The sequence below is a fragment of the Mirounga angustirostris genome, unplaced genomic scaffold (assembly GCF_029215605.1).
Source record: "Mirounga angustirostris isolate CCGP_5_RB_7025 unplaced genomic scaffold, mMirAng1.0.hap1 SCAF_4, whole genome shotgun sequence".
NCBI lineage: Eukaryota > Metazoa > Chordata > Mammalia > Carnivora > Phocidae > Mirounga > Mirounga angustirostris.
This window is the reverse complement of record NW_026991712.1, coordinates 104,330,103-104,344,976: the sequence shown is the minus strand read 5'-3', so window position 1 is coordinate 104,344,976 and position 14,874 is coordinate 104,330,103. Positions and strand designations below refer to the sequence as shown.

General features: G+C 33.4%; 1 protein-coding gene across 3 annotated transcripts in view; it reads right to left on the bottom strand.

Moving 5' to 3' along the window:
- Positions 1–14,874, bottom strand: part of COL11A1 (collagen type XI alpha 1 chain) — a 206,340-nt gene that overhangs the window by 71,389 nt on the left and 120,077 nt on the right. For all 3 annotated transcript variants that reach the window (XM_064588737.1, XM_064588736.1, XM_064588735.1), the window contains 6 exons: positions 14,400–14,453; positions 14,222–14,266; positions 14,021–14,074; positions 13,846–13,890; positions 10,094–10,147; positions 3,987–4,040 (listed from right to left, as the gene is read on the bottom strand). In XM_064588737.1, the coding sequence (XP_064444807.1) occupies positions 3,987–4,040; positions 10,094–10,147; positions 13,846–13,890; positions 14,021–14,074; positions 14,222–14,266; positions 14,400–14,453 (306 nt within the window). The remainder of the gene's footprint in view (positions 1–3,986; positions 4,041–10,093; positions 10,148–13,845; positions 13,891–14,020; positions 14,075–14,221; positions 14,267–14,399; positions 14,454–14,874) is intronic.

Below are 14,874 nucleotides of genomic sequence, written 5' to 3'. Positions count from 1 at the left end.
CTGGTTCTATATACAGAGATAAATCTATGGGCTGTGATATTAATGCATTTTCCTTTCCTGCATTCCAACATAAAACAAGAACAGAATCAAAACAAAATAAAAACAAAAATAAAACAGGATGTAGAGTACATTTATAAAAAGAACACTGGGCATGATTAGTAATCATTTCAGCATTTTATCAGTATTCTTTCTTAAAATCCCCGAAAATACAGTTACAAATGTACCTTGTAAATAATGCAGCCATTAAGATAAAATCTGGGAGATGTAAGCAGCAGGTAGTCACTAGACAAAGCTTTGAGCGTATATTTTGGTGTCTATATTTCTCTAGACTCGTGGGTTATTCATTCCATATGACTGTTTTATGATTGGCAAATTTCTTTCTTATGTAAGTTGACTTACATTTAACAGTTGGAGTAGTAGCTTCAAAATACGGGGAGAAAAACCTTCAGAACTGAATTAAAGCAAATAGCGTTTGCAAAAGTATTCACGGCAACATGAGACTGGAAATAATAAGATTGAAAAGCAAAGGGCAGACACTGTAGTCCTGTGTTTGTATTGCAACCTTCCAGATAACTGATGAAATTATTTATAATAACAAAATTTTATAAGTAGAAAAAAAGGAAAAGAACCTGTAATTATAATAACTTTAATTGACATTTCAAGGAAAGAAAACAGATTCTTTTTATTTTTTAATTTTTTTACATTTTTTTATTTTATTATGTTATGTTAATCGCCATACATTACATCCTTAGTCCCTGATGTAGTGTTCCATGATTCATTGCCTGCGCACAACACACAGTGCTCCATGCAGTACGTGCCCTCTTTAATACCCATCACCAGGCTAACCCATCCCCCCATCCTCCTCCCTTCTAGAACCCTCAGTTTGTTTCTCAGAGTCCATAGTCTCTCATGGTTCGTCTCCCCCTCCTATTCCCCCCCTTTATTGATTCCTTCTATTTTTTAAAATCCATTAATTCTTAAGATCAGCAGGGTTTGTCTTGAGATACCACTTTTAATAGCAAAACATTTATTTGCTGGGTGGCTCAGTCAGCTAAGCATCTGCCTTAGGCTTAGGTCATGATTTGGGGTCTTGGGATCGAGTCCCGCATTGGGCTCCCTGCTCGGGCAGAAGCCTGCTTCTCCCTCTCCCTCTACCTGACACTCCCCCTGCTTGTTCTCTCTTTGTGTCAAATAAATAAAATACATACATACATACATACATACATACATACATAAAATCTTTAAAAAAATCTTAAAAAAATACCAAAACAAATTAATACAAGGGAAATATATCATAGAATATGTTTTACATTCTAGCCATGCTGATTTTCTAACCTTTCTCTGCATAGCCATACTCCACATAGTTTCAAAGTCTATTCCCTCTGTCTGGATTACCCTTCTCCCAATTTCTGATCACTAAGTTTGACATGAAGATATAAATGCAATACTGAACTTGAAAAAAAAAATTAAAGTCTTACAAGGTTTTTTTTTTTTTCTCAGTTACTGTGAGAGCAAGAACAACACACAAGAAATGACTATAATAATAATTAATGAAAATCAACTGATTAAAAATCAATGCTTAATTAGGAAATTCTGTGAAAAATGTGGAAAGAGAAACCTTGGGTGCTATCACATTTGAGTAGGTGACTGATTTGGGAGGAGGTGGAGGACAGCCTGTTTTTATGTCTTCTCCTTTAATACATTCAGAGTATTTGCAAATACCCAATAAATGTGACACAAATAAACCATGTACAAGAAAATTTTATAGTTCACAATGGAGTGTGCTTGTTCAATATTGTCATATAATAAGACTATACTTGCCATTTAATTTTAGAATAACAAGTTAAATTATGTTTTTCAAAGTCCCTGAAAACGGAGATCACTTTGCTACGCTGGGTCTGCTCTAAGACCCAATAAAAATGTTAACTCCTACTTTGATAATCTGTTGGAGACTAAGTTAATTTTAGGATGACTGTAGGATTTGGCAGGTGTGTTCCCGAGACAAATTTGGGTTGTTTCAGTATAACAGAAATTATTTCGAATTATTGCCAGTGGCCTTAAAAAGCTTTGAATTGTAAAACATCAGAATGAAACTTCAATTCAAGGCTTTCTCACTGGGGACAAATCTCAAATACAACAAAAGAATTCCTCCGTGAAAATAAGGTGACACACATAGAGCAACATGGCTGCTCTAGATTCTGACTCTTTCTTGTACAAGGCAATCCTTTGAATCCCGGTCAGCACAGAACAAGGTGAGAAAAAAAGGTTCCTGACTCTGGGATGATTCACTCTTGCTCTTAAAAGTGGATTTGAAATCAGGAATACAGTTTTCCAGAAATAATTCTAGACTGTCTATGAGAAACTACTAGAGGAGAATATCCATCTTAGAATCACTTAGTTAATATGCTGTTTTAATATGCTTTGTTTAAATTGAAATGTTATATATAATAATATAGTTCCTCTGGTAGAAGTAGAAGGTCTTGATTAAATTGGAGACAAAAGGGATTTTACAGTGCCTATTCTCTAGGTATCCTTTTTCCAAAAGACAGTTTGAAAATATTCCAGAGTTACTCCCACAAAGCTACGCAATGACTTAGTTAAAAATGATTGACTGCAAGATTTGGAGAGTAGGTTTGCAAATCTGAGTATGGATTCTCTGTTAAAGAGCTTATTTTATGCTCCTCATGCAGATATAATTCCCGGGAGGAAACCCAAACAATTTTACTCTTTGGTCTCACTAAATCATATTTGATTCTGCTTTTGAAATCCAAGACTTTGAAGTTTACAATCTGACTAAAATGAAGAAGTTGTTACCCTAAGCATCGTTGCTTGGTGAGCAAAACAGGAATTGAGCTGCTGCTGATAGATTGTTTATCGTATACGCAAAAAAATCACCCTGTTTTCAGATTTGTTGCTGTGTGTGTGCACTACAGAGCAACTCCAAAGATGTCTTCATGCTGGCTGCATGCCCTAAAATGACTTTGAACCACACCGTCAAAGCTAGTCTGTGTTGTGATTTCCTTAAGAAATCTGGATAAAATTAATCAACGGTGAGATCCAAGAATTGAGTCCAAGGAAAGGTGCTAAGCTATGATAACTTCTGATTAGACTAACATCTCCCTGGAAAAGCCAGACACATGGTTTGGTAACAGTGGCAGAATAAGTAAATAAGCCCGCCGGGATTTTTAAACCATACTTCGGGTGCCAGTTTCCCCCTTGCCAAATCATTGTTATTCACATAAATTGTTCAATTTATTTAATGTTATAGTCCTCATAATTTTAAAATAAAATTCAGTTACATTTTTCATTTACATTTTCCTACTTGAGGCGAGAGGATGCATTTGACATTGTTTCAACCCAGTTATAGACTTATGGTTCCAACATCAGGAAATATTTCATCCCTTTGTTCTGGATAGGAGAATGTATTCAATGCATGGCTTAGTATAATGTGTTTCCTTTAGAGCGTGGACATGTGATAGGGTTGGAGGGAATATATCTTTAAACAAATACTTCTTGAAAAGGGTCAATGTTGACAACCTTGTAGAAGTGTCGAAAAGATAATGGGGTCTTCTCCATCATCCCTAAAGCGCCATTCTTGACAATAAGGATGGTCAAATCAAGTAACACCACATATCCTCAAGTATATTCATTTGTGGTGGGATACAAATTTGGGTCTATTTATGTAATTTATATATATATATATATTTTAATATATATGAGTATGGATTCTCCGTTAAAGAGTTTCTTTTATGCTCCTCATGCAGATGTAATTCCCGGAGGAAACCCAAACAATTTTACTCTTTGGTCTCACTAAATCATATTTGATATATATATCAAATACATATATTTTAATAAAAGTTCCAGTGAAATTAGTTTCTCCATTGTCTGTAACCGAATAAAGGAGCTATTAATAATAAAGTAACTTTCTGTGAAATGATGAGGTACTAGAGATGGAAAATTTCAATCAAAAGAGTGGGGTCACTTACAGTCTCTCCACGTTGTCCAGGGTGTCCTGGTAGGCCATCCTTCCCAGGTGGACCCTGAAATCACAAATTTTAAATACCACATGTCATAAATATTTCTTGAAATTTTTTATACTTTAAATATAATCTGTTGGACAATTTTCTCATAATATTTTCATTAGGTATCATATTTTGATGTCATGTTGATTTTATATACAGTAGTATGTGTATATATCTCTCTAGGATAATTCTATCTATAATTGTGACCAAGAGAAAATTCTATTACTCCATTATGAACATTTTACATCTAAATGATTTCATTAGCATCTATTTTTTAAAAACCTATTCATACAGATCTGTATTTTTAATTTTACAAGAAGGTTTAGTTCTTCGGTACTTGACAAATGAGTATTTTCCCCCCTTTTCGGTGTTCTGTTCCTAACTCAATTTCCTGTGCAGCAAGATTTGGATAGCAGAAAGATAGTGTCCTCTAGTGGTGGTCTGAGCTTCTAACGGATAAGAACTTATAAACAAGGGCACTTTGTCTCTCAATTGCTTCAAGTAAAGGAAACAAGGTAAGGCACTATGCTCAATTTTCAAAGTCATCAGGGCCAAATTTTCCCAGTCGGTTTTCTTAAATATCCTCTTGGACACATAATGTTTGTTAAGCACTGGACAGCAACTCTGCTATGTTATCACTTTCTCTAGAGGATGCTGTCTGTGTCATGACTGAAGAAATAAATGAAGCAATTAACCTAAGTACTTAAAGTAAACAACTCTGTGCAGTTCCTGTGTTTTAGATACTTAGTAGAAATGGATTGCTTCTTTAGTCTGCATTATGAATTATTCACCCTACTCAGAAACCATTAAGTATTAGGGTCAGATTTTAAAACAGGTTTAAATAGGTATAGGCCGAAATATTCTCACCCTCCAGATAAATGAAGAGAAATGATTATTTTAATAATATTTTTAATGATAACAGATATACCTCTCACACTATGTTAATCATTTAACTAAGTCTATTTATCTTAAAAATACATTATTTACAAAAATCTATTTTCAAATATCAATTATTTTTATACTGAGTTAGAAGAAAAGGCTTTGTTTCAAAAGATTATTTTCACTGACAGCTTTGTTCTTCTGGAGTAAGACTTTTTTTTTTTAATTTTTTTTTAAAGATTTTATTTATTTGACAGAGAGAGCACAAGCAGAAGGAGAGAGAGGGAGAAGCAGGCTCCCTGCTGAGCAAGGAGCCTGATGTGGGACTCGATCCCAGGACCCTGGGATCATGTGGAGTAAGACTTTTTTGACATTGGCTCCAACAGCTCAGGAGAAAGGCTTTCTGACAGTGTCCAGTCCCAGCTCTGCTCCCTGATCTCATCTCATCCCTGGCTGCCATGTGAATTAACCGCTCTAATTAATGATGGTTCTTATGACACTTCACAAGATTATTGCTTGCTCAGTGATTTGCTCATGGTTCCCAGGATCACCTCAGTGATTCTAGAGTCATCCCCGGAAAAGACCAAAACTGGAATGTTTTTAACCAAGGCCCCAAACATTTCTTCTTTCATAACCATCTATTACATATTTTTATGTATTAGGCATCAGGTGTACAGTAATATAAGAGTTAGCTCTGCCCTCAGTTTAAAGGTGAAGCACAGAAATAAGTAGTTAATTGATAGTAGATTCCATGTAAGTTCAGTAATTCAAAATAGTAAATAAAAACAAATTCTTTAGTTTGTTAGTATTTTGATACATATAGGAATAAATGTACTGTCAACTGGGGGCAGGAGTAGAAGTTTTAACTAAAAACACAGAGAGTGGCAGCTAAAGGATAGTAAATATGAGTTTTTTTTTTCCCCACCATACTAAAACGCCTCTCAAATGAAGTGTTTTGCCATCAGCATAAACCATTTGCATGTTTTCTAACAAATCTGTAAATATATATTTCAATATCTCATTATATTTGCTGATTTGAGAAGCATAGATTACACTTTGATTGCAAAATATAATAACCCTTTAAAATGGTGGTCCTAGATCAAAATGACATCACCTTGGTATGAATGCAACATGATTTTTAAAGACTTTCCTACATATTGTGAGGGAACAGTGTTAATAGACTACATAAAGAATTCATATCATCATCATTTTTCTTGATTTAAGTATATATTTCAAATATTAAGTGATTAATTCTAAATAATTATAATGGTCCCACCCTACCATCCAATAAGATAAAGCAGAATAATTACCAAATAATTTCACAGCATTAATTTTAAAATAATTGTATTGGTCAAAATAGACTGCCCCTTTGATGTTGTTGAAAGACAGTGGCAACAAATTTACTGAAATTAGAGTGTGCAAGGCGATCTGTGAAAAGACATTTACAAATAGACGTTAAGGAAATTTTTTCACTTCCCATTGGAACTGAATTTTTATTTTTCCTCTTCTATAAACAGAATGTATCTCATAAGACTTGAGTTACAAATCTTCATCACCTCAAGTTAAAATTCTTCTTACATGAGGTAACTATATCCTGACATTGGCAAGAGATTAACAGACTCTAAACATGAACATTCCAAGCACTCAATACATAATCCATTTGTGTATGTGTATCTGTGTGAATTTACATATAAACACACACACACAAACACACACATATACACATTTTCTGATTACAATGAAGATAAGCCAATTAATTTGTAGGAAAATGAGCTTGGCTCTATCCCTCCACCTGAATTTCTTCTTTCCATATGAAAGAGATGAAGGCATTTCCGTCCTAAATGTTATAAAACTGTATACCGGAGAAATAATAGGTACTTTTATTTCATGTTCTAATGTTTCACTTGTGACAGTAACAGAGTATAAAAATCATTTTGTTTAGCAGTGAAAGCAGTGTTCCTTAACAGTGTCATGTCTCTCCAACTAGACTGCATGCTTCTCAAGTGTAAGCATTTATTATACTTCTAATACTTCTTAGAGACAAAATGCATGCATGATTAATGGCTAAAAACTTGTTGAAAGATACATGGAGAATGGATTGAAAAAGTCTGAATAAAAATGGGTCAAATGGTTTTCTTTGACAATAAAATTACATTGCATGAAGGAAACAATTCTTAGCAATATGTACAATATGTACAAATATAGATGGTATGATAATGTGGAAGTTATACATATCACTGCTTTTTATGTTGCTAAACAATGATCTACGCACATGGCTTCAAAATACTTATGAAAAACGTCTTATGTATACAATCATTTTTGGAACTGTGTTTTCACTTCTCTACATGTGAAAACTTTGCAAGACAGATATTACATTTGGAAAGAAACTGAGATAGTGGGTAAACAACATTATATGCAGATAGTATCGATGCCATCCTATATTTCTCCCCCCTTTTTTTTATTCTTATGTTAATCCCCATATGCCATCCTATATTTAATACTAGTTTTTTGCATTAAGCTTTTTAAAATACTATAATACAGATAACAGTCCTTTTTTTCATATGTTTGCAGTAATAAAGCAAAACGGTTAGTGTTGAAATAATATTTTCAACACAGTGTCTAAAAATTGTCAAAAGAGATTGCTTCAACATTTAATACATACTGTCAGTATTTCATGATAAATAATTCATTTTTTAAAGATGTGAGCTAAAGTCACATTTGAAAGTTATCAGTGAAATTGAGAGTTATCCAATTCAATAACAATCGGATACACATATGCATTATAAATTATTTATAAATTATTTTCAACATGTTTAAAAGTATAACATAATCAGGGGCGCCTGGGTGGCTCAGTTGGTTGAGCGACTGCCTTCGGCTCAGGTCATGATCCTGGAGTCCCGGGATCGAGTCCCGCATCGGGCTCCCTGCTCGGCAGGGAGTCTGCTTCTCCCTCTGACCCTCCTCCCTCTCATGCTCTCTGTCTCTCATTCTCTCGGTCTCAAATAAATAAATAAAATCTTTAAAAAAAAATAAAAGTATAACATAATCAGATGCAACATTTATTTAAATTTTAACATCTTAGTGCAGAATTTTCTGATTTGTTTCTTTAAGCAAGATTGTTATTGAGCTGTATTTGGCTAACTATAATTATTTGAAAATAGAGAATTGGGATATACAATTTTTGAAATACTGGCGTATATAAAAAGTTCCATAAAACTGCCTCATACAAGGTGAATGTTGTGGTTTTGTCAAAAAGATTCAGTTCAAAAATCAGTTTAGAATATTCAGTTGAAAAATGTATATCAATGAGCCTCCAAATGTAAATATCCAGAATGTGAGTAAAACTACTAGTAATGATTTAGTTATCTGTATTATTACAGTGAAAAATCATTTGGTTCTCAAATTATTGACTGAAAATTTTAACTATACTTAGCTTCCTGCTGAGTAGATCATATTCAAACTATGTTGGTCTTATTTTCAGCCAAAACATTTTTCAGCTTTGTTACTTAAAGTCTGGCCCATGGAGCAGGAGCATGGCATCACCTGGACCCCTGTCAGTAATGTCAAGACTCAAGACTCAAGACTCACCCCAGACCTACTAAATCAAATCTACATTTTTAACAAGGTATCAACACAATTTGTATGCACATTAAAGTTTGCATAGCATTTTCTAGTGTAGACCAGAAGAATGGCTCACAAACTTTAGCATGCATCAGAACTATCTGGAAAATTCGCTAAACAGAGACTGGGCCCCTCTCTTGGAGCTCTGATTAGCTGAGTGAGGTGGCATGTCTAACAAATCCTCAGTGGTGCTACGATGCTCTGATCCGTGGACCACACTTTGAGAGCAACTTCCTTAGACACATGGGTGCTATGGCCTGAAACTTTGTGTTGAAATTCATGTTGAAATCCTAAATCATATGTTGACACCCTAACCCTCAGAGGCGATGTTATTAGCCACTTGGGCCTTTGGGAGGTGCTTAAGTCATGAAGGTGGAAGCTTCATGAATGAGATCAATGACATAAATGAGGCTCCATTGCTCTGACATTGGCAAGAGATTAACAGACTCTAAACATGAACATTCCAAGCACTCAATACATAATCCATTTGTGTATGTGTATCTGTGAATTTACACAAAGGGGTATGTGTGAATTTACATATAAACACACACACATACACATTTTCTGATTACAATGAAGATGAGCCAATTAATTTGTAGGAAAATGAGCTTGGCTCTATCCCTCCACCTGAATTTCTTCCCTAACCCCTTCTGCCACATGAGGATACATTAAGAAGTCTGTTACCTGAAAGGGGGCCCTCACCTGACCATGCTGGCTCCCTGATCTAGGACTTCCAGCATCCAGAGCTGTGAGAAATATATTTTTGTTGTTTATAAGCAATCTGGTCTCTGTGTGTGTTTTTTTGTTTGGTTGGTTTTGGGGGTTTTTTTTGTTTTCAGAGCCAGAATGGACTAAAACAGTGGGTAAGTTGATTCTAGTTCTCATTAATAAACTGAGTAGGTCGCTAAGAAAAGAAGTAGAAAACAACTGAGCACTGAGCATGTCCTATGTTCCCATGAATATTTAAGTATGAGAATAAAGGATTTCAATTAACTTTGTGAAGATAATTGAATACCTGAGCAAATTTTATAAAAGGGGTATAATTCAGGAAGGGTTAGCATTACATTGTTTAAAAGAATGCATTATAGAGACAAAAGTATTAAATACAAATAAACACATTATAATGAGATGTAAGTAATGTCAGAATGCTAGAAAATGTTTAGGAAGTGATGTTTTGAAGGACACATTGGGTGATGGAAGACTAAAGAGAAATACTAATAAAAAATATTTAAGAATCAGTAACAGTTAATTCCATCAATAATATTCATTGCAGAAGAGGAGTATTTGAGAGAATAACACCCATGCATGTTGTTTCCGTCTTTGATATACTTTGAAAAGATATTTACTAAGATATATTTGAATTACATCAGAAACACTCAATAAACTGAAACTGGATTAATTGAACAAATTGAAAAATGTACATTCTTTGACACTATGAATTGCAATTTTGTTTTTATTAGAATTTTCATCAATATTTGTATCTAAAAATTATTTAAAATATAAACTATGACTCTCAAAAGTTTGAAAACATTGTCCAATGGAGAAAGATAAAGAAAACCTATGGCACTTACAGGAGGGCCTTTCGGTCCAGGGAATCCAACTGGACCCTGAGGTCCTTGAGGGCCCTGAAAAGAAAAAGCAGTGGAAAAATTTGAGAATATGCCTTGAAAGATACATCTTTGTACTTTACTGTTTATTTTTACAGATGAACCAAAACACAGCATACAGCTTCTTCACCGTAATGACAGAACTGAGGCAATGCAACAGGATAATCTATGCTAATCTAAAAGCTAAATGCATGATTTTTCGCATTATTCAGTACTCAAAACCACACATCACAACAACGGTCTTAAATAAAGAACACTAAGTATTTAGAATTCATATTAAAAGTGAACAGAACATAGATGTATCAAGAAGTTCCACAGATGCTAGACTTTTAACATTAGTTGGAAACACCGCCCAAAAGAGAGTATTTCAATTCCATAGCCCTCTCCCTAAAAGTTATTTTTTAAAATTGACTCTATAAATGTTCTGGCTCCAGTCAAACAAAACTAAAAGAAAAAAACAAGTGGCTAATTCAGAAAGACCTTTAACTATATTTAAAATTTATTTTTGAAGATGTCAGTACCTCATTTTACTTACATATAAACTTCTTGGTAGACAAGATGAAAACACTTCATTGTATAATCATTCTCATTAACATTCAATCCAAATATACATTTATAATATTGTTCTTAACTTGATGCTTAATTAACTACATTATTCAACACTCATATTTACATATCTTTAAAATGCAGAAAGTAGACCTTACTATAGTGACAGCAAAATAATTGATAAAGATAATCCTTTATGTTCCCAGAACATAATTACATTTCTAAAAGTAATATATATAAAATGGAAGAAAATATAAATAAGATTTCTTAAGTAACTCAACTAGAATGAGATTTATTTATATTTAAATAAAAAATAAAGTTTACTAAAATTAGTCTTTAATAGAATTTATTCTTTTCAATTTATCAGGTTAGCCTTTCCAAGGGAAATGTCATTATCATTTTTAAGCCAACGCTAGTTCAGAAATCATCACAAATTATTGCTATTACCAACATCTCATCTTAAAATCAAAAAGAAACTTCAAAGTTAGATATGTCATTAAATAAGCAGATATCACAGTGCGATTACCCAAAACGCTGGGCAACTTTCAGGACTCACAAATTTTGGTACTCTTATTAAAGTATGAAACTCTCATTCTTCAGTATCCGTCATAATAACTTAAGAATATTATAAACAAAGTTTTATTTTAAATACAAAATTTTAAAAGCAATAGTTTTTAGGTTATGTAGCAAGCTCAATTTTTCTAATTTCTTAAAATGTCCTTTCTTTGCTTTCTATATTTTGGCTCCTTTTCAAATAAAATTTGATTTTGAATTTAAATTTCTTTAAAGAAAAAAATTTCAAACATCACTTCTCTAGAGAAAATAAAGAAAAAGTGGGTCTTTATAAAATTCCATAAAAAGTGTTTATATGTTCTGTCTGTATTAATCAAAATAGTTTCCAGGTGAAGTGGAAAATACATACTCAGTGTAAAGATAGTGTTGGAACCCAATCAGGGTTTGCCAGATAATACCTAGTGTCAGTGAAATTTGAATTTTAGATAAATAAGGAATAATTTTAATATGTCCTAAATATTGCAAGGGACATGCCTACACCACAAACTCTTGTTCATGTAAAAATTCTAATTTAGTTGAGTGTCTTAGTTCTTTTCTTTGTTTTTATTTTGTTTTGTTTTGCTTTTGCAAAATCTGGTGATCTTAGACCCAACTAAAAGCTATGAACTAAGTCTTTAATAACAGACATCCATGATCTGCAAACCGTGAGTATGAGGAATTATATTAAGTTGCAGAATATCCTACTGAGTATATACATATATACTCATTATATATACGTGTGTGTGTGTGTGTGTGTATATATATATATATATAAAATATCTTAAGGCATGTATATAATATGTACATATATTACTATGTATACTTATAAACAAATATATTGTTAAAGAAGTCATAGGCGAAAATAGGTATTTCCATTTCTAGCCCAATGGTACTACAAAACTCTCTCCCTAAACTTCCCAAGTCATATATTATGAAGAAAATATTTTGATGATATTATTTCTGTCATTCATCAACTATGCCTAAGACATAACTAAATAGTTTATGATAGGTAAGATCCTTTGCAGAAAATTAGAATATATGAAGGACTTAAAAGGTTTCATCAACTACACAGAACACAGGAAATATGTTCTGTATATTTAAAATGTATGAATGCTATTTGAAAATGGTTACCAGCATACTTTAATTTTTTTTTTAAGATTTTATTTATTTATTTGACAGAGAGACACAGCGAGAGAGGGAACACAAGCAGGGGGAGTGGGAGAGGGAGAAGCAGGCTTCCCGCCGAGCAGGGAGCCCGATGTGGGACTCGATCCCAGGACCCTGGGATCATGACCTGAGCCGAAGGCAGACGCTTAACGACTGAGCCATCCAGGCGCCCCTTATTTTTTTTTATAATAATCTTTACTTTGATCCTCGAAATATACTTTTCTTACCTCAAAGTATTTTTACAATTACAGGTAATCATGCTGTTGGGCCACTGTGTTATGTTCCAAAATTGTAAATACATGATATTTTGGAATGCATAAGCAAAATATGAGCACAAAATAATTTGTACTTTAAAGACAAAACTCCTGGTTTTGCTATAATTTGTGAAATGGTTCTACTCCATTTAATGGTTTAGCCATTTTAACTAAACTACATTTTCTTATTAAGATGACTTTGACCATAACATTTTTCAAATGTATATATTATTTATGAACTCAAAATGTACAGAATGGACTCAATTTGGGAATAGTTCGCCAACAGTGAGAAACATTTAGTAGATGTTTAATTCAATTAAATATGAACCAAAGCCTTGAAACAACCATAATTAAATGTTTATTCTTGTGTCTTATCTACTGACACTTCTGTCACAAATAGAAATGCCCCCCCCCAAAAATTACTTATTCTCAGTTTTCTTTGTATAAACATCACAAGGTGTTTCTGTTTTCTTTTTGTGGAACACCTATTATAAATTTCAAACAATAATATACAAAAAATATATTACTATGACTGCATAATCCTGAACGTTGCTATACAACATTAAGAAGTGAATCTAATTTCTTTAACAGTAATACAAAATTAATTCTTAAAATTCTTTCTAGAAGATAGCTTTCAAAAACTCTGGCTACAAAAATGCTGTATTTTGCCAGAAGAAAACAAATAAAGGGCATGCTTACTCATGTATATTTAGCTTTATTTTATATCAATTGAAAATCAATTTACTAAATAGTTTTTCTATTTACTGGACTAGATGTTTTATCTTGATTTGAATGTGAATCGATTGTGACTTAATGGCTACTGGGAGCTTGCATTTTATCAACATAATGCTGCTTCCAGCGCCATGGACAAAATGAATATCAATAGGGAAAGCAAGGGGAGTGAAGGAGAAGGCGCAGGTGTTATACAGATATTTTAAAAAAAAATTGTTTTGGCTTGAGTTTAAGAGTGACATCATAGGGCAATTATGCACAATATTACTCTCATTTCTATAACAAAATTAGTAGTACATAACTGATTCTGCTTTTCTTAAAAAAAAGTCAATGAAAAATATAGGAATTTTTAAACTCTGACTAGATTTTGCAAATCACTGCAGACACATGTACCTTTTCCCAGAAATATAAACACTTGCAAAATATTAATATTTATTTTATATTATGTTACTGTGTAATACTTACTCTTTCACCAGGAGGGCCTGGAGGGCCATCACCACCTGAAGTGCCCTAACAACAACAACGAAAGAAAGAAAGAAAAGAAAAAAAAAATCAGTTTTGATTCCTTCTCCTAGCTTTTGTCCTCTGGAAGAGGAACTGAGAGCAAACCCAAATGGAACGGAAGGAGTACTCATAATACCTTCGGGCCGGGTTTCCCAGTGGGGCCTCTCGCGCCTCTCGAACCTCGAGGACCCTGCACAGGAGAGCAAAGGATGAAAACTGATCCTGTGCCAAGCACATCCAAAAGCATAGGATCAGTTTTATTTCTGAAGACAATTATCTTGGAAAATTAAATCCAGACTAAAAAATGAGAATCATGATTTTAAATCGAGGCACCCACCGTTGGACCACGCTGACCCCGAGGGCCTGGTTTGCCAGCGACACCCTGCCAAAGACAGTTCAAATAGTTTCAGTATGCAGCAAATTACAGTCCACTGTGAGTGGAGTGCTGAGAGATAGGTACTCATGCGAGAACATTTATATTCCATAGTCCAGGGCAATACACTTATATATCATACCCGTGCACCTTTCTCTCCATTGGCGCCTGGAAACCCAGGAAATCCAGTGGAACCCTACAAAAATAAAAATAAGAAACAATGAGCGTGGTAACTAACATTTTTAGCCATAGGCTGTAAGTCTTTGGAATAAACAGTCTCACAAGCTGGTAATACTTAAATCAGAAATAGAATTTTAAGATACCATACAACCTCTATGCATCTATTTGAAAATGAACTTACAGGGACATCTGAAATCCTGGAAGCATTGAAAGCATGAATTGATAGAATAGATTTTAGTTTTTAACTTTAAAATAATTAAATATTATCATTTGTCACATTAGAAAATAGCAAAAGGACATTTTATATGCAATAATTTTGACTTACAACTCTACATTCATGAGCATGAATAATTAAATGTTAAAATAGGCATTTTATAAAACAGTTTTCCTGAATTAACATTATTACATTTGTATACTTACCACTTTTTAGTTTATTT